Source organism: Mus musculus, chromosome 4, assembly GCF_000001635.26.
Source record: "Mus musculus strain C57BL/6J chromosome 4, GRCm38.p6 C57BL/6J".
In the NCBI taxonomy this organism is placed as follows: Eukaryota; Metazoa; Chordata; class Mammalia; order Rodentia; family Muridae; genus Mus; species Mus musculus.
In genome coordinates, this window is record NC_000070.6 from 18,035,014 (window position 1) to 18,054,723 (window position 19,710).

General features: G+C 37.2%; 1 protein-coding gene across 5 annotated transcripts in view; it reads left to right on the top strand.

The window, feature by feature from the left end:
* Window positions 1–19,710, top strand: part of Mmp16 (matrix metallopeptidase 16) — a 264,408-nt gene that overhangs the window by 181,942 nt on the left and 62,756 nt on the right. For all 5 annotated transcript variants that reach the window (NR_135158.2, NR_166735.1, NM_001379518.1 and 2 more), the window contains 2 exons: window positions 16,709–16,870; window positions 19,354–19,565. Coding sequence is in view for 3 of the 5 variants with exons in the window: in NM_001379518.1 (NP_001366447.1) it covers window positions 16,709–16,870; window positions 19,354–19,565 (374 nt within the window). In the remaining 2 variants the exon portion in view is untranslated. The remainder of the gene's footprint in view (window positions 1–16,708; window positions 16,871–19,353; window positions 19,566–19,710) is intronic.

Below are 19,710 nucleotides of genomic sequence, written 5' to 3' on the forward strand. Positions count from 1 at the left end.
ACCCCGTTTCCATGAGGATGTTCCCAGGCCCCAGCCCCACCCCACCAGACCTCTCAATTCTCTGAGACCTTCAGTCTTTTGATGGTTAGATGCATCTTCTCTGACTAAACCCAGACCTGGCAGGCCTCTGCTGTATATGTGTTGGGAGCCTCATGTCAGCTGGTGTATGCTGCCTGGATGGTGGTCCAGTGTTTGAGAGATCTAGGGGGTGCATGTTAATTGAGACTGCTGGTCCTCCTACAGGGTCACCCTTCTTCACATCTTTTTCCAGCCTTCCACTAATTCGACCACAGAGGTCCGCAGCCTCTGTCCATTAGTTGGGTGCAAATATCTGCATCTGACTCTTGAAGCTGCTTGTTGGGTCTTTCAGAGGGCAGTCGTGATAGGTCCCTTGGCGCTCCATAGCATCAGTAATAGTGTCAGGTCTTGGGACCTCCCCTTGACCTCACTTTGAGCCTGTCGCTGGACCTTCTTTTCCTCGGGCTCCTCTCCATTTCCATTCCTGCAGTTCTGTCAGAGAGGAACAATTATGGGTCAGAGTATTAACAGTGCCATGGCAATCCTGTCCCTCACTTGATGCCCTGTCTTTGTTTCTTCTTCAAGGTTTTTTTGTTTTAAATAAATTTTTGTTGTTGTGTTGTTCATACTACCAATTATGCTTGTGTTTGGTATACTAATGGAGGGTTAAAGTCTACTCTTTAAAAAAAAACTTATTTAGCTGACTTAAAAATCAAATAAAAATCATATTACAACATGAAGGGCATAAGTGTATGTTTACAAACTAATATAATATGCTGAATGATGCTATAATTTTTCTAATAATGAGAACATGAAAATATATTGATTTTATATTGTTCACTGTCTTATTTTGAAATTTTCAATTAGATTCCTATATTTTTTCACTCTTCTTGGGAAAGCAACTCTGAGAAGAAATATTTTATTCCAAATTTAGAAACTCAGATGTGCTCTAAATTTTCTCTAAGTCATTCTGAAAAGTGTCAGATTCTAAAAATTATAATATTCTTTAAGAAAATATTTATTAAATTTAACAGCAAGAGGGCTCAGTGAGAATCTCTCTTTTGTGCTAAAGCAATGTGGATTCTCCAGAAATTTCTGAGATCAACTTAGATAACGCTTTTTACTATTAGTGAGCATTTTAAAAGTCAAAGCACTGAAGGAGAGGATATGTTGATGGAGGATACACAGATTTTGAATGATATGCAGAAGCATTTGCATTGGTTTGTCTCTTATTAAAAGACATCCGTGTTACTTAATACATTTGCTGTATTGCAATATTTTTCTTTTAAAATTATGTTTTACATTTTAATTTAATTACACCACATTTTCTCTTACCTTTGCTCTCACCAGCCCCAGTGAAGTACCCTTAAAACCCTTCTCACATCTCCCTACCCTCAAGTTTATTGCCTCTCTTTCTTTGATTTTTTTATATACATATACACAACTTACAGTGTCCATTTTTGTTGTATATGTGTATATGAAAATTATTCATTGCACAACCACTGATTGGTCTTAATAATTGTCCATTTGTACTTAATGCACACTCAGTATGAAGGAAATTATGCTTCATACTAGGAACTTAGTCAAATTCCCTGAAATAATATGTTGTCTTTCTTAGAGATTATATGTTGATGGAGGAGAAGCTCACAACTAGTAATTGCAGTTAGTGTGAACATCTAGTGTATTTATAAAACATAGAAACTGCTCCAAAATAGCAGCAGTCATTATTTATGCTCAATTAGCCAGCTTCAAAGATGCTGACCAGTGAGCCAAACGATAGACATGATACCCCAGGTAATTTCCCCTGCTTTACTGTACACAAGACAACATTGTCATAAATAAATAAATGAATAAATAAATAAATAAATAAATAGATAGATAAATAGATAAATATGTTATATAACTCTAAAGATACAGTTGCAAAAGACTATTCCTAACTCAAGCAATATTTGACTTATCAGTCACTGTGATGGAGACTTATGTCATGCTAAAGGACCACCAAGGCAACATATGAAAATGAGGAACCTGGGGAGTACTACTCCTGGAGCAGATAGCAAGATTCAAGCACATCTCCTCAGACTCTTGACTGGGACTTAGACCATTATTGTATTTATTCAAATACTTTGAAAATTGTGACCTAAAATCTCACTAAATCTATACACCATCAACTTGAGCCATGTATTTTAAGTTTTCTTTACATTCTCGACCCTGGGAATTTCAAAATAACAAAGCACAGTTCAACTAACCTGATAATTTTGTATTTAGAAATAACTAAATAAGCCCGTTACCATTATTGTATTTTTCAAAGAATGGTAGGAAAATTAGATCTGATAGATTTCCCAATATTTTTAAGCACTATAACTTAATTTCTTTCCAAAACAAAAATCTGTAATTTTCCATGTTAAAACAAAAACAACAAAAAATATAAACAAAGCAAGCTGTTTACATAATTTACTAACAGACAGAAACAACTCCTGTTTCTCTACAGCTAACATAGACCCTAGTAAGCAGCATTTTGCTATCAAGTGAAATCTGGAAACAGACTAGGCAAAGGCCAGGAGGGAAGTTTTAGGATACTGAAGGAAACTTCAGACGGCAATACTGCTTCTGAAGAGCACAGACCTCTCAAAAGCATCTCCACGATGACACCTAATGAATGCCGATCAGGTACACTTCAGCTTTTCTTGTATAAAATGGACTGAGCAAATGTTATTTCATCACAGAGCAGATACTAGAACTAAAATGATGGACATGCAGATCTGCATGCTTTATAGGATTAATATAATGCTGTAGAAATCTAAAACATAAACAAACAAAAAACCCAGACAAATTAGTATAGATTGTAGGAACACTGTTAAGAGGTAAGCTACAAGGTACAAAATACTAGAAAGTTGTTTGAAAGGCAGAGTTTCATATAGAATATATGTAATTTTAGTGGTTTTTAAAGCTGTCAAGATACTGTCTGAAGATTTTAGATGAAGGAATAAGTTAAGGATTCTGCTGTATTGTTAGCTCTCCTGTAAATGGGTCACAGATATCACTTTGTATGATATAGACAATTACCCCGAGACTCCTGTACAATAAGCAACATAAGTTACTGGGTAGGGATACTGTAGAAAAAACATTTTTACTCTTAGTTGTGAATACTCATGGGAGGCAATGGTCCAGCAGCAAACCTTAAAGAAAGTGCTATGACATTTAGCATCAGTACATTTTCTTTCTTCATAGTGGTTACATTAGTGACTTTGAAATGAATTGATGTGACTTTATTTCCAGATGATGGGTACTATTTATAGTAAATTGAGTCATGTTTTGTATACAGGAAAGACTGCTTTCAAAGAAACCTGGGTAAAAAACATCTCAGTATTGTTTAACCTCTTGAGTTATTTATTATAAACTTTTGTTTCTTTGGGTATTGTATGTGGGAAATTTTATACACCTGAAGAGATTTTAGCGAGTATTCATTTCTGGAGTATAATGAGAAATACATGGATATTAACTTTCATTCCTTTTTAGCAAATGAGAAAACTACTACCCAAGGTAATTAGTGTCCTTGAAATTAAGGGAGCATAAAACGTGCAAAGAAACCAAAATCCACATTTTTGTGACTCTCAGTTTCTAAATATCTACTGCACTTCCTATATGGTCTTAATCAACCTTGTTGGAGACATTTTCCAAGATTACAGTGAAAATATTATAGGAGATATTTTAATAAGATCTGCGAATAAAATGAAACAAAGATGCTGCATTCATTACTTTTCTTAAAAATGCACATGAACAGCACAGAAAATTGACAGCATATGTGTGTATAAATATACATTTAAGCTATGCTTTCCTTCTAATTCATAAATCCTAGAAAGAAAACATTATTCAGAACATTAGAAATTCTTAACTATGCTGCCAAGAGAATATTCTGCCAAATCCCAAGCTATAATTTTGGCTTTTTATATCGTTGTTTTTTTTGAGAGTGAGCAAAGCATTTTGTTATTTTTATATGCAGTGTTACATATGTAATATATTGTATATATTGGAACCTGGTATAAGATAAATCTATTATTTTAAAAAAGAAATATCTTTCACTTCTATTTTTATCCTGCTGTTCCATTTTCCATGTTCTAAGGACAGATATGTATGGTACTTAGTGACATCATATCCTATTCCAAGATCCTAAAATAGCGTCTAGAATTTTCTTGGTGAATACCAGGGCTGTCATAAAACTTGTGTGTGTGTGTGGTGTGTGTGTGTGTGTGTGTGTGTGTGTGTGTGTGTGTGTGTGTGTGACTTTACTGCACTATTTTTGATAAATATCCAATCTGAAGTACATTGACCCTGATTATACAAATATCAGCTTTGTAACCTTGAATTCCAACTTTTTTATTTGCACATAAAGCATAATTTAATGTTGAAACTTTCACTTGTCTTTTTGGAACCGTAGTTTTAGCTTAAATCATTATTCTATAATGAGAACTGCACAGTGGTAAATGCTTTCCAGAGCTGTCTCAACCTGTAGATATCTAGATCTAGGCAATCATTTTACATACGAATTCAGTAAAGTATTGAGAACTTTTCTGCAGGTAAAAAAATATGGCAGAAGAATACACACCAAAAACAAATGAACAAAAATATCACATGTGTGTTTGAGAGGGGGGAGAGGGAGGAAGATGGAAGGGTGGAGGAAGGGAGGGAGGAGAAGGAGAAGAGAGGAAGGAAGGGAGAGAATTGGAAATCTCTTTGAAATGTGTGACTTCAAGTTCAACTGGACTACATAGCAAGACCTGCTCTGTCTAAATAAATAAACAAACTATAAAGGAGTGAAGAACTATTCTATTATGATCCTTGGAGTCTGTAACACTCAAATTTTCCGGCACACATTATAAGAAGCCAATATGTATTATAATAAGTTGTTTATTAGTAGTTTGCTAATGCTATAAATAGTTCCTTACATATGCTAGGTGATTAGTAGGTTTTATTGGAGGGGAGGATATTTGTTTTATTTTACTTTATTTTTACTACTTTTATTTTATTTTATTTTATTTTATTTTATTTTATTTTATTTTATTTTAAAGTCTAGCCATTACCCTCTCACAGCCTGCCCTCTCACAGTTCCACATCCAGATTCTCCTCCATCCATCTTCCAATAGGATGTACCCATCCCACCCCCACCTCTCAGCTAGTCCACTGCCTGTGGCTGCAAGTCTCTGGATGATTAGGCACAGCTCTCACTAAGGCCAGAGCAGGATGTCCTCTGCTGAATGAGGAGGCCTCAGATCAGCTACTCTATGCTGCCTGGTTGTTGGCTCAGTGTCTGAGAGATCACAGCAATCCAGGTTAGTTGAGACTGCCTGCCTTCTAATGGGGTTGCCCTCCTCCTCAGCTTCTTTCACCCTTGCCCTAATTCAATCACAGGGGGCCCTGACTTGACTCCATTGGTTGGTTGTAAGTATCTGCATCTGTCTCAGTCATCTGCTTGTTGAGCCTCTCAGAGAAGTCATGAAGCCTTCCCTTGAGATGGATCCCAAGTTGTGCAGGTCCTTGGACCTCCTTTCCCTAAATCTCTTCTCCATTTTTCCCTGCTGTTCTCTTAGACAGGATCAATTCTCAGTCGGTGTTTTTGACTGTGGAATGGCAACCTCATTCCTCCACTTGATGCCCTTTCTACTGGAGGTGGACTCTGCAAGTTCCCTCTCTTGTCTGTTGGGCATTTCATCTAAGTTACTTCCCTTTGAATCCTAAGAGTCTCTCATCTCCTAGGTCTCTGGTATATTCTAAAGGGCAACCTCACGTACTACCCCCCTGAGATTGCCTATTTTCATTTTTCTCCTGTTCCCCATCCCAATTCCTGATCATGTTCCCCTTTTCCTTCCTTCCTCCTCTTCCTCCTCCTCCTCCTCCTCCTCCTCCTCCTCCTCCTCCTCCTCCTCCTCCCTCCCTCCCTCCCTCTCTCTCTCTCTCTCTCTCTCTCTCTCTCTCTCTCTCTCTCTCTCACACACACACACACACAATCTTTCCTCTCTCTGCCTTGCATGATTGCTTTCTTCTTCCTCCCAAGTGAGAAGGAAGCATCCTCACTTGAGCCTTACTGCTTGTTAGCCTTCTTGAGTCCTGTGGATTGTAACCTGGGTATTCTGTACTTTTTTTTTTTTTTGGCTAATATCCACTTATTAGTGAGTATGTACCATGCATGTCTTTTGGTTCTGAGTTACCTCACTCAGGTAGCTATTTTCTAGTTCCATCCAATTGCCTGCAAAACTCATGATGTCCTCATTCTTATTAGCCGAATACCATTCCCTTGTATAAATGAACCACATTTCCTGTATCCACTCTTCCATTGTAGAGCATCTGGGTTGTTTCCAGCTTTGGCTATGACAAATAAGACATAGTGGAGCACATGTCTCTGTGGCATTGTCAGGCATCTTTTGGATATATTCCCATGAGTAGTATATCTGGGCCTTCAAGTAAATCTATTTCCCATTTTCTGAGGAACCTCCAGATTGATCTTCAGAGTGGTTGTACCAGTAAGCAATCACACCAGCAATGGAGGAGTGTTCTTCTTTCTTCACACTCTCGCCAACATGTTTTGTAAAGGACGTTGTATTGTGGTTGCTGTTGTGGAAATTGTAGCACATATTAGCAGGATTGCCATTTCGATAATAATTTGTATTATTCAAATTTTGATATACAACACAATACAAATATGGTTGTGAATAGCGGCTTCTGTGAATTATTATGATTGTTGTGGTCTAAATAGTCAGAATATTGATTTGCTTTGTAGTAGCCACAGAGGGGTGAGTAATGCTTTCTAACAGTCCTCACCAATCTACCAATCTGACTAAGATACCCTGGGGAATGCAGAGCACAAATAGCTTGCATATGAATCAATAAGATGGAATATTAACTGAGAATGTTCCTAGAAGTTTAACTAAACTCAGTAAGGAGAAAACATACAATTCCTATTTCATTCAATATTGTGTTGCAATTAACCATATTTGTATTTTTCTATCAAGTCCTTTCTGAAATAGAACAGAACTCCTTACTACATATTTCATGACCAAACTATAGCCTAAAGGAATAATAAATGTACTTTATCCTTTAGTATCTAAATGCTTTTATAGAGTTTCCATTACTTACTTAACAAAGACCTTAGTTGCTTTAATTATATTTATCTACTTTACAGTGTCTATTTAACATAAAACTCTAAATAATTATTAATTTGTATAGGATTTGAAATCATTTACTGGTTTTTGTATGTTTTATTACATGGTGATTTGTTTGCCTCATAGTTTAATGACCAATAATGGGTTTTGCCTAATTTGTACGTAATTGTAGCAGATTTTGAAACAAATGTCAGACAGCTTCCAATTTCTTAGACAATAACCCTGAATATCTTCTCCTCCCCCTCCTTATTCCTGTTTGGCATGAAGTGAATAGACTGTCATATGCCTCCTCCATCATATAATGTTCTGTATCCTCTTAGATTTTTCTTTTTTATTATTATTATTTCTTAATTAGTTATTTTCTTCATTTACATTTCCAATGCTACCCCAAAAGTCCCTCAAACCCTCCCCCCCTACTCCCACTTCTTGGCCCTGGTGTTCCCCTGTACTGAGACATATAAAGTTTGCAAGACCAATGGGCCTCTCTTTTCACTGATGGCCAACTAGGTCATCTTCTGATACATATGCAGCTAGAGACATGAGGTCCGGGGGGGGGGGGGGGGGGACTGGTTAGTTCATATTGTTGTTCCACCTATAGGGTTGCAGACCCTTTTAGCTCCTTGGGTACTTTCTCTAGCTCCTCCATTGGGGGCCCTGTGTTCTATCCAATAGCTGACTGTGAGCACCCACTTCTGTGTTTGCTAGACCCCAGAATAGCCTCACAAGAGACAGCTATATCAGGATCCTTTCAGCAAAATCTTGCTAGTGTGTGCAATGATGTCAGCATTTGGGGGCTGATTATGGGATGGATCCCCGGATATGGCAGTCTCTAGATGGTCCATTCTTTCATCTCAGCTCGAATCTTTGTCTCTGTAACTCCTTCCTTGGGTGTTTTGTTGCCAATTCTAAGAAGGAGCAAAGTGTCCACCCATTCGTCTTCGTTCTTCTGGAGTTTCGTGTGTTTTGCAAATTTTATCTTGTATCTTGGGTAATCTAAGGTTCTGGGCTAATATCCACTTATCAGTGAGTACATATCATGTAAGTTCTTTTGTGCTTGGGTTACCTCACTCAGGATGATGCCCTCCTGGTCCATCCATTTGCCTAGGAATTTCATAAATTCATTCTTTTTAGTAGCTGAGTATATATATTTACTCCATTGTGTAAATGTACCACATTTTCTGTATCCATTCCTCTGTTGAGGGACATCTGGGTTCTTTCCAGCTTCTGGCTTTTACAAATAAGGCTGCTATGAACATAGTGGAACATGTGTCTTTCTTACTAGTTGGAACATTTTCTGGATATATGCCCAGGAGAGGTATTGCTGGATCCTCCAGTAGTACTATGTCCAATTTTCTGAGGAACCGCCAGACTGATTTCGAGAGTGGTTGTACAAGCTTGCAATCCCACCAAAAATGGAGGAGTGTTCCTCTTTCTCCACATCCTTGCCAGCATCTGCTGTCACCTGAATTTTTGATCTTAGCCATTCTGACTGGAGTGAAGTGGAATCTCAGGATTGTTTTGATTTGCATTTCCCTGATGATTAAGGATGCTGAACATTTTTCAGGTGCTTCTCAGCCATTACGTATTCCTCAGGTGAGAATTCTTTGTTTAGCTCTGAGCACCATTTTTTAATGGGGTTATTTGATTTTCTGGAGTTAACCTTCTTGAGTTCTTTATATATATTGGATATTATTCCCCTATCTGATTTAGGATAGGTAAAGACCCTTTCCCAATCTGTTGGTGGCCTTTTTGTCTTATTGACGGTATTTTTTGCCTTACAGAAGCTTTGCAATTTTATGAGGTCTCATTTGTCGATTCTTGATCTTACAGCACAAGCCATTGCTGTTCTATTCAGGAATTTTTCCCCTGTGCCCATATCTTCAAGGCTTTTCTCCTTTCTCCTCTATAATTTTCACTGTCTCTGGTTTTTTGTGGAGTTCCTCGATCCACTTAGATTTGACCTTAGGTTTCATTCCAGGGATGCAGGGATGGTTTAATATATGAAAATCCATCAACGTAATCCATTATATAAACAAACTCAAAGACAAAAATGCTTTCCTAAACACATGAAACTCAAGAAATACAATTCCCTAAACACATGAAACTCAAGAAAAATGAAGATTGAAGTGTGGACACTATGCCCCTCCTTAGAAGTGGGAACAAAACACCCTTGGAAGGAGTTACAGAGACAAAGTTTGGAGCTGAGATGAAAGGATGGTCCATGTAGAGACTTCCATATCCAGGGATCCACCCCATAATCAGCATCCAAACGCTGACACCATTGCATACACTAGCAAGATTTTATAGAAAGGACCCAGATGTAGCTGTCTCTTGTGAGACTATGCCGGGGCCTAGCAAACACAGAAGTGGATGCTCACAGTCAGCTAATGGATGGATGACAGGGCTCCCAATGGAGGAGCTAGAGAAAGTAGCCAAGGAGCTAAAGGGATCTGCAACCCTATAGGCGGAACAACATTATGAACTAACCAGTACCCCGGAGCTCTTGACTCTAGCTGCATATGTATCAAAAGATGGCCTAGTCGTCGGCCATCACTGGAAAGAGAGGCCCATTGGACACGCAAACTTTATATGCCCCAGTACAGGGGAATGCCAGGGCCAAAAAGGGGGAGTGGGTTGGTAGGGGATTGGGGGTGAGTGGGTATGGGGGACTTTTGGTATAGCATTGGAAATGTAAATGAGCTAAATACCCAATAAAAAATGGAAAAAAAAAACACATGATCATCTCCTTAGATGCAGAGAAAGCATTTGACAAAATCCAACACCCATTCATGACAAAACTCTTGGAAAGATTAGAAAATCAAGGACCGTACATAAACATGATAAAAGCAATCTACAGCAAACCAATAGCCAACATCAAAGTAAATGGTGAGAAGCTGGAAGCAATCCCACTAAAATCAGGGACTAGACAAGGCTGCCCACTTTCTCCCTACCTATTCAACATTGTACTTGAAGTCCTAAGCAGAGAAATTCAACAACAAAAGGTGATAAAGGGGATACAAATTGGAAAGGAAGAAGTCAAAATATCACTTTTTGCAGATGATATGAAAGTATATATAAATGACCCTAAAAATTCCACCAGAGAACTCCTAAACCTGATAAACAGCTTCAGTGAAGTAGCTGGATATAAAATTAACTCAAACAAGTCAATGGCCTTTCTCTACAGAAAGGATTAACAGGCTGACAGAGAAATTAAGGAAGCAACACCCTTCTCAATAGTCACAAATAATATAAAATACCTTGGCGTGAGTCTAACTAAGGAAGTGAAAGATCTGTATGATAAGGACTTCAAGTCTCTGAAGAAAGAAATTAAAGAAGATATCAGAAGATGGAAAGATCTCCCATGCTCATGGATGGGCAGGATCAATAAAGTAAAAACGGCTATCTTGCCAAAAGCAATCTACAGATTCAATGCAATCTCCATCAAAATTCCAAATCAATCCTTCAATGAATTAGAAAGGGAAATCTGCAAATTCATCTGGAATAACAAAAAAACTAGGATAGCAAAAAGTCTTCTCAAGGATAAAAGAACCTCTGGTGGAATCATCATGCCTGACCTAAAGCTGAACTACAGAGCAATATTGATAAAAACTGCATGGTACTTGTATAGCGACAGACAAGTAGACCTCTTACACTTTTCTATATCTTCTTTATTTAGGGTTTTAGAGTGCTACAATGTCCTTTCTAGCCCACGAACCTCAGGCAGAGGAAAAGATAGCTAATAGGACAAGCAGGTGTGAACCTGTTTAGAAGTAGTTATTTGGGGGCAATACCAACCTTCCTTGTAAGAATATCAGCAGTCCAGTCCAAAACATCAAACACAAATCAGTAGTGGCAGCCCAGTCTAATTGATCAACACCAACCATCAATCAATAGCATTGGCTAAATACAGAAGAAACAATGAGGCTCTACCATATTGGCAAGAGTTCAAGGAAATGGCAAAAGTTCTGCATCACTATGCATGCTCCAGAATTAATCGATTTGAGAACTCAAATACCAGAGGCACTGTGATGAATGCAGTCCACATAGATGATTTAAGTACCAAAATGGACACTATAAAGGGAGAAATGTAAACCTCTGGTTAGTACTTATGTTTGAAGGTAACACAGCACGAATTTATCGAATAAAACAGGAGAATAGAACAAATGGTGCTAGCACTACAATGTTTAAGAAGCTATATAAACATGTGCTTTCAAAGATTTGTATGTAGGGAGTGATTTAGAACCATTCTCTTATATGCAAGACATGCCCTCAGTTGAAATAGCTTATAAAAATGGATAAAGTTGTGCAATAATTTCAGATAAAATAAAGACATAATTAAGACAGGAAAATTACAAATGATGCATTATCTCTCATAATATCCAGTTCTGCATTCCATAGGGTGTTGGAATACACAAAAGAAAGGAGATTAGAGATGCAATAGCAAGGCACACACAAAACGTAAAATTTTGCCAGAACAGCAAGTACTATTTCTGCACTCAGAACGGAGAGACTGATTTCTCCTTTGTTGATAAGATCAGGCATATTACAATTGAAAAAGCCCAAATAGCATAAATGAATGGGACACTGCAGAAGCAGTTATTACTTTCAGCATTAGGAAAGAGGTCTGGTGCATTCTGATTAACTAAACCTCATTATGTGCCAACAACTTTTGTTCCTAGAATTCAAATCACAGGGTGGTGTTGTATTTAACAACTTACCCTTGTAGACTATTGTGAGGCTGCAAGTGACGTTTAATTACATTATTGCCAGTCATCTGAGGAATAGTAATTACTTGGAACACTTGGCAAATGGTTCTGATTAAAGCAGCATCCATTTACGACAGGTCGTATATTCATATTATAATCCTGCCAACCTTCCTTTAAAACCATTTTGCAAGGGGATAGTTCTACCATTGGAAATTTTTGTGAAAAAAATTTGAATAATTTCATGATCAATCCATGCAACGAATTGATTTTGGCCGTTATGACTTAGTTGCATGTCTGTGTGATTTATTTTTGCAACACAAGGAAAAGAGTGACCAGGAGACTCCTTTCCTGTGAGATCTGAAGTGCTTTTAATAATTTAGCTAGGCCACTAGCCAACAGCTTAGAGGATGGCTGAAAGCAGTATTTATCTGCCTAAGTGCAGGACGGTTGGTTCCAACATGTTTACTTAGGCACTGGACTGGTATTTGCAAGTGAAGGCCAGTTGCTACACAAGGTGAAAAGCAGTGAAGATTGAATATTTTTCCTTTTAAAGAATGATATCAAGAATCTTTTTAGGAAGCCACTTTGGGACTCTTGGCTAAGATGACATATCTGTCTTTCCACATGAAGACAGGGAGAATCCAGTGCCATAAGAACCAGTACTGACCCCTTGATGCATTCACATGTAACCAACCTTTTACTGTAAAATTTAGAGCCACGTTTGGGTTTTCTACTCTTGGATTGACTGCCAGTATTGTACTGCATTGCATTGCATTGCATTGCATTGCACTGTATTGTATTGTATTTGCTACTCTGTTTATTTTATATTCATTTAATTAAAAGTTCTGTCCCTGTGAAGAGTTTCCTCTAAATTTCACACCCCTGGGGTAGGGTTCAAGCCATAGTTCCTCCGTGTTGCCCAGCTAGGCATGTGTGAAAGCTGCAGTACCCCTTCTACCTCTGGCTAGTACTACCTAGTATTGTTTAGAGAAACAAACTCATTGTTCTCAGATTTTGCAAATTTTAACTATTAAGGTGTTTAAAATTGGATTTAGATGTAAAAAAATGATGCTGTTTGTTTGTTCATTTGTTTTGTTTTATTTTTTCAAAGGTTTCCACTTGCCTGTAAATAATTTTGGCACAATCATTAGGAATCTGACCAAATTGCATACCTTCAAACATACTCTCGTACCTCTTCAGGAATATCTCTCCTTTCTTTCTTTTTTTATAATTCTCTAATTGTAGTACACCTCCGCCAAAGTCATGCTACTGTTCCACTCTGTATGGCTTCTATTTTAAAACCACCTTTGTCTCTTAACCATGCACATACTGGTTTCTCATTATTTGCTCCCTGCAATAGTTATGAATCCTATAGGGAAATTAAACTGATTCTTCATAACACAGTTTCCTTTTACTCCATGATCCCTGTATATTGTCGGAAAAACATAAACTTATGCTGCCATTCCTTGAGCAACAGAAAGTGATGGGTACTTTTGTTCCACTGTCTAAAGTTTCCTAAGAGTCATGACCTTCCTGGATTTTGTCATAGTATTTTTATTTCCTCCGTGTTCTTTGCAGGATATCTAAAGAAGCATGCCAAACCATGTTTAGGTAGAATTAACATATTTATTTTACTTTTCAATTTTAAATTAGCCTTCTACTCTATATTTCAATGAGTTTGAATAAATAGAAAAATTATTATTATAATTAACATATTAATATTAAATATCTGTTTTGAGGCAGCCAATGCCCTCAGAATTTTAAAAATAAAATAAATAGTACTCAGTATCACTGTGAATTACTCAAAATATGCAGGAAAATATGTGAACAGACAATGATAATAAACTGACTTTCATGGGTAGTTGGATCATTGCATAAGGGTTTGGACAGCGTGACGAGAACAACAGACCTAAAAGAAAATCTTCATAGCCAAGGAAATTTTATTCTGTGATAGTAATTCTGAAGAAGTGATTATCTAGCACCTTATGGGGAAAGGACCTTCAAGAAAAGATATTTAACAGAGACTCTAATAACCATGCAAGCTTATATTTGTCCAACTTGTAAAAGGTCATAAAGGGAAAAAGGTGGTGATCTCAGAATGGCAGGACAAGGAGTTCTGTGCCAATGGTCTTGGTTATCTTTACAGGGATACAAAATTTACTGACAGAGAGTGGAGAAGTCAGAGGGACTTAATTGAACAGAAACAGATATAAGTTCTCCTGTCTTCTATGGTCCATATTTCCATCTCTCCATCCCCATTAATTTCTTGTCATTGCCATGAGTCAAATTCTTCAGTTTTAGTTTAACTTACTTTAGGCTAATCCTAAATTCTATGTTGGAAATAGGGTCTACCTACTTAACCTCTGACCTCAGTGCACTGTATTGTGGATAAACTCACAGGACTCTCCTTACCTTCTATCTTCTCATTGAGTAACTTGAGAATCTCAATTTAGTTTGCACCCTGCCCCCAGAAATTTTTATAATAAAAAAGTTACAAATAAATCCTCATCACTATTGCCTTGTTAAACAACATTATCCTTGTGTTCCATTTTACACTAGAGAATAGATCCCTCTTGACTAGACCTTCATTTACAGTCCTCAAAACTGCTTTATTCACTATATTTCTTTGATCAGAATATCTGTTTTCTCCTCCGTGTTCTTCCAACTATGAGTACTAGAATAGCACTGTGCTTCATCTTCTTTTCTTTCTATTTCCACTTCCAGATTACGTTCTGTTGTATAATAGGACAGTGGAAGACTTAAACCACTGCTCATCTAAGATAGGGAATCAGGAACTGACCAGATCAGCAATAAAGCTAAAGTCCAGCTTGGTGAATAGTGAATATGGGAGAAAAGCAAACCATAAATACCTTTGAAAAGCTACATCAACAAAAGCCCATCCCAGGATACATGAAGTCTCTTGAATGCTGCAGTAAACCAAGACCTTACTTCATAATTTACAAGCAGTTTGAGAGATTGAAGCATGCCTCTTCCAGAAGGCTTGGTTAGTCAACTTGGCTGGTCTGTCTTATCAAGTGTCTCAGTTGGTCTGAGCCTCTTCTTGGTAGCTCTTCTTGTCCAAAAGTGTCTCATCCCAATCCTCAGTTAGGGACAGAAAGGGCTAATGAATCTGTTCAGAGATTTTCTGAAGCTATTGAGTAGCATAATCCCTGAGTTTTAATAAAATCCCTGAAAGTGAAATACTTCAGCTGAATGAGCTTCCCTCAACAGAGGAAGTCGCATGGTATAACATACTATAAGCTAATATCTTTGTATGCGAGTGGCTTACTTTTGTGATTAAAAGTAATAACTCTACACTTGCTCTGAGAGACATCTGGATGCTTGTTTTGCCTTACTGTATGACACTGAAATTTGTATAATATCCCAGCCCCTTTTCTGATTTACTAAAATGAAAATAATAATAAGTGACCAACTAAAAAAAATTGCAAAAATTAAACAAGAAATTGTGGTTAAAATGTTTGAAACGTCCACAGAAAACTAAGTAAGCTTTTAGTAAAGAAACAATATTTTCCATTACAATTAATACATATATGTATGGCATGTTTAGTTAATTTTATAAGGAAAGATGTTTCCTAAATTGAAAATGTTCTTTATCACATCTGATTTTAAATCCCTTTTTGTTGTATTGGTTTGGCTTGGTTTGATTTTTTTTCCCAGTCTCTACTCAATATAATATCTTTTATAATAAAGTGATGCTGAACATCCTTCAATGATTTCTTCATCTTCAGTATGTCAGTGTCACATGAGAATTTTGCACATGGCTTCTTGTGTTCCTCTGTAAGAGACTACTTGGTTTTTTCCTAGGTTTGTGCCAGAAATATATAATTCTCAGGAGAGAATCATTATGTTGTATTATAGTATATAAATTGTTGGTAAGGACTTTTCCTGAAAATCATATTTACTGAATTTATTTTCATTCCTAGCAAGACCTCCATGTAAACTTTTGAACTTCCTCTACAATAGCTTTAACCATTTCCCTCAGAAACAAAATAGAAATAAGCCTTACAGGTTGAATCCTAACACTTCAGAGATTGAGACAAGAAGATGAAGTTGTAAGCCAGCCTAGGGAAACAGGGTGAGATCAGTCTTTAAATATATAATAAGCGTTTTAAAGGTGGATGAAAATGAAGAGGACAAAGGAGGGGAATGAAAGAATAGTGAGAGTTAGGAAAAAATAGAGTAATGGTTTGAATATCACTCTGAGGCTTCTCTTGCACTCATGTTATATAGATAACACTGTACAAGTTTACTTAAGTGAGAATTTGCAGTGTGAGACCACTGTAAATACTTTTTGTTCAGAAAACCTCTTCATGGATAGAATTGATACTTATCAAGTTCATGCTAGAAATGTGATTCGTATGATACCTAATAAATAGGTAATTTAAGTTACAGTGTTCCTGTATTTCTGGTTAGTAAGATATTATAACTCATCTAGGAGTCAGAATAACATGAGTCCAAACTGAAGCTATAATAATAAAATAATAAAAGTGTAATAGCTATAACATGGGAGGTTGTATATTTTCATTAATGAGTGGAGAGATGCAGAAACAGCCAATGAAACTGTGTTTTGGTATTGCTGGTCTTTTTAAACTTTTATTCTTTTACTTTCCAATCATTTGTGACTACCCTATCACCCCTTTACAGAATACCTTCCAGTAGGAAATCCAATCTTAAACCTCTATTGATCACTGGAGTGAGGAATGTCCTTCTGTTTTCTTGGGTTAAAATTTTTATAATACTAAGTAGCATTTTTCAATTCCATGACTACCACTTAAAATAGTCTTATCTTCTATTCTTCTCATTTGACAGGAAACGATTTATTTCTTGTAGCAGTCCATGAGCTGGGACATGCTCTAGGACTGGAACATTCCAACGACCCCACCGCTATCATGGCCCCATTTTATCAGTACATGGAAACAGACAACTTCAAGCTTCCTAATGATGATTTACAGGGCATCCAGAAGATATATGGTAGGTTCCACTACTCCTGTTTGCTAAACCCTATGTGGCAGCCAGAAGTCTTGTGCATTTTTTCCTTAGAAGTACATTCTTTAAGTATATAAGGCAGAGAAATATGAATGAAAATATCCTCCTGTAAAATTCTACCATCAGTCAAGTTGTCTAAAAACTTAATGTATAGATTTTTCAGAAGAACTTAATCAATGATGGAGCTCTCTTGTTGAATTTAATGGAAATGTAAAAAAATTCTAATAATGTGCAATTTAAAACTTAGGTAGTAGTGTATTAAAATAGATGCATAAACTCATAAAAAAAAATAAAAGGACACATTTTCACATAATATGTTGAAACTTTCTTAGCCACTGACACCTGGTCTTAGTATTTAAAATTCCAGTTTGTGGTATGTGATTTGGGATCCAGCTGGAGTTTTGCATCTTCCTCCTTCTCCCTCTCAGGGTATATAAAAGTTTGCTGCATGTTGGACTGAAAGGATGAAGCAGAACCCAGAACAGGTGGGGTTCTGCAGGATTCTGGTCCATCAGGGAGAGAGTGCCAGGTGTGTAAGGGCAGGAAGGGAGAAGGCTTTCTCCTAGCATCTTAGTGTTATATCTCTTTTAGGCAAAAGCCTTTCCTGGTGGTCTTTAATGAAACAGCTCTCTGAGGAGATATTAGCTTGTGCATATTTTTTTATTCAGGGTGGCCTAGGACACATACACTTTTTTTTTTCTGGGTGAACCAAGGGTTATATGGTTTTGTGGAAGAGGCTAAGTATATCCAGGGGAAGCAAAGGGCATAAGCTGAAGACTAAGGTTCTGAGATGCCTCCTTAGCATGGAGAGGCATTCTAGGAATCTCAGGTGCAGAGCTACATGAAGGTAGGCAGTGGTGTCCAGGATTCCCCAAGTACACAAGAGAAAGTCCCACTGTCAAAGGGGGTCATCATTGTGCACCGAGCTCATGGCTTTTTGGTATTGTTAGACTTTGATCTTAGCAATAGGGTTTCCCAGGATCTGTTACTTCTATGGAAAACATATTTTTAAAGGCAATATAAAAACTTACTGACCACCAAGGCATAATTATTAAATCATGAAGAAAGTCAACAGAAAAGGAACAGAATTAAGCAACTATGTTTTCAACATGTAGCATGGACTCTAATATGACAAACTCCATTTGTTGGTGGTAGGTAGTACTGGTTTTGCTTGCAGGATTTATTCAGAAAATGCAAATTAAGAGAAAGGGGAAAACACTATCATGAATATTTAGTGTGACTATAAGTTCCTCAGTACCCCCTAGTTACCTTAGGAAAGACATTTCACACCATAAAAATTTTGACATTCACAATTTACCTATAGTAGGTATTCTTTACTATACTAAGTAAATGAAGCACTCATATTTAGAAATAACTGTGTGCTATTAGTATTCCAGTAATCAGTATCCAGAAGCTATGATTTGCATTTCAAACTGCAATTTAAGTGAACTAATTTGTTTTGCATTCATTAGTTTCTCAGTTTTAGTAGCACAATCACAATCATTCTCTTAGGGTCAAAGTAAATTTGAAATGCATTGGATGGACTGATACGTGTCACAGAAACAAATCCAAATAGCTTGACTGCTGAGAGATACATTGCCTGTGTGTGTGTCATCAGACATTCCTCCTGAATGGTTAGCTCAAAGATGTCTTATGAACTCATGAATTAGTGTCTAGACTTAGGGCTGTGAAAAACTATCCAACCCATATGTAAATATTAAGTGTGGACAGCTCTGTATTTATTAAAGAGTAAGAGAATCAGTCTCTTAAGGAATGATGGCTGACAGCTGTCACAAATTGAATGAGTAAACTTTGGCTCGACGTGGAACCCTCATTTTAGAAATACTTTACATTACTCTTTCACCAGTGTTACGATAATCAGTGGACACTAGATTCAGTATTTACATGAAACACCCAGTTATTCATCAAGATGTTTTATAAAAACAGGATAGTGAAATCAGTAAAAGCTTATAAAATATAGTTAGAGACATATGGTAAAATAACCTTTGATTTGTGAGTATTTATCTTTGGAAAATATTTTAATGGAATCAACCTCTGTCAAAGTCCAGTTTTCTCTTGAATGGAGCTCACAGTTATTAATCTAGTGTTTATCCTCATTCATCTTTTTTTTTTTTCATGAAAATTCTACTTCCAAACAGGTTTTTTGAGAGCAGCTTTCAAAAAGGGACTGGGTTGAAGCCATAAAATAAAAGTCACTAAAAAAAAATTAACAAAGAAGCCATAGTACTAGGAGCTGGACTCCAGCTTCATGAGGACAGTCTGAGACAACCTTGGTAGCAGTTGGGTGGGTTTGAGGGTTTGTGTTTTCAGAAAATATACTATCATAACAACCTCTTAGCTTTGCTTAGTTCGTGCTCTCTGCTGACAAGCGCTTGTTCTCTGTAGCATATTTTCCAGCTCTATTCCAGATTTAAGTGAGCCAAGCACTGTCCTCATGTTTTCAAAAGGTCCACCTGACAAGATCCCTCCACCTACAAGACCTCTACCGACAGTGCCCCCGCACCGATCTGTTCCTCCAGCAGACCCAAGGAGACATGACAGGCCCAAACCTCCTCGGCCTCCCACTGGCAGACCCTCCTATCCAGGAGCCAAACCCAACATCTGTGATGGGAACTTCAACACTCTAGCTATTCTTCGAAGGGAGATGTTTGTTTTCAAGGTAGGAGACCTTGGTTTATTTTTTTTTTTAGAGAAGATAAAGTGTCTAGTGTTGTTTTAGAAAACAAGTTCTCATTCATTCTAACTACTCTACCTTCCAGGACCTCTCGCAGTTAGGAGTCAAAAAAAAAAAAAAAGCATTCTAA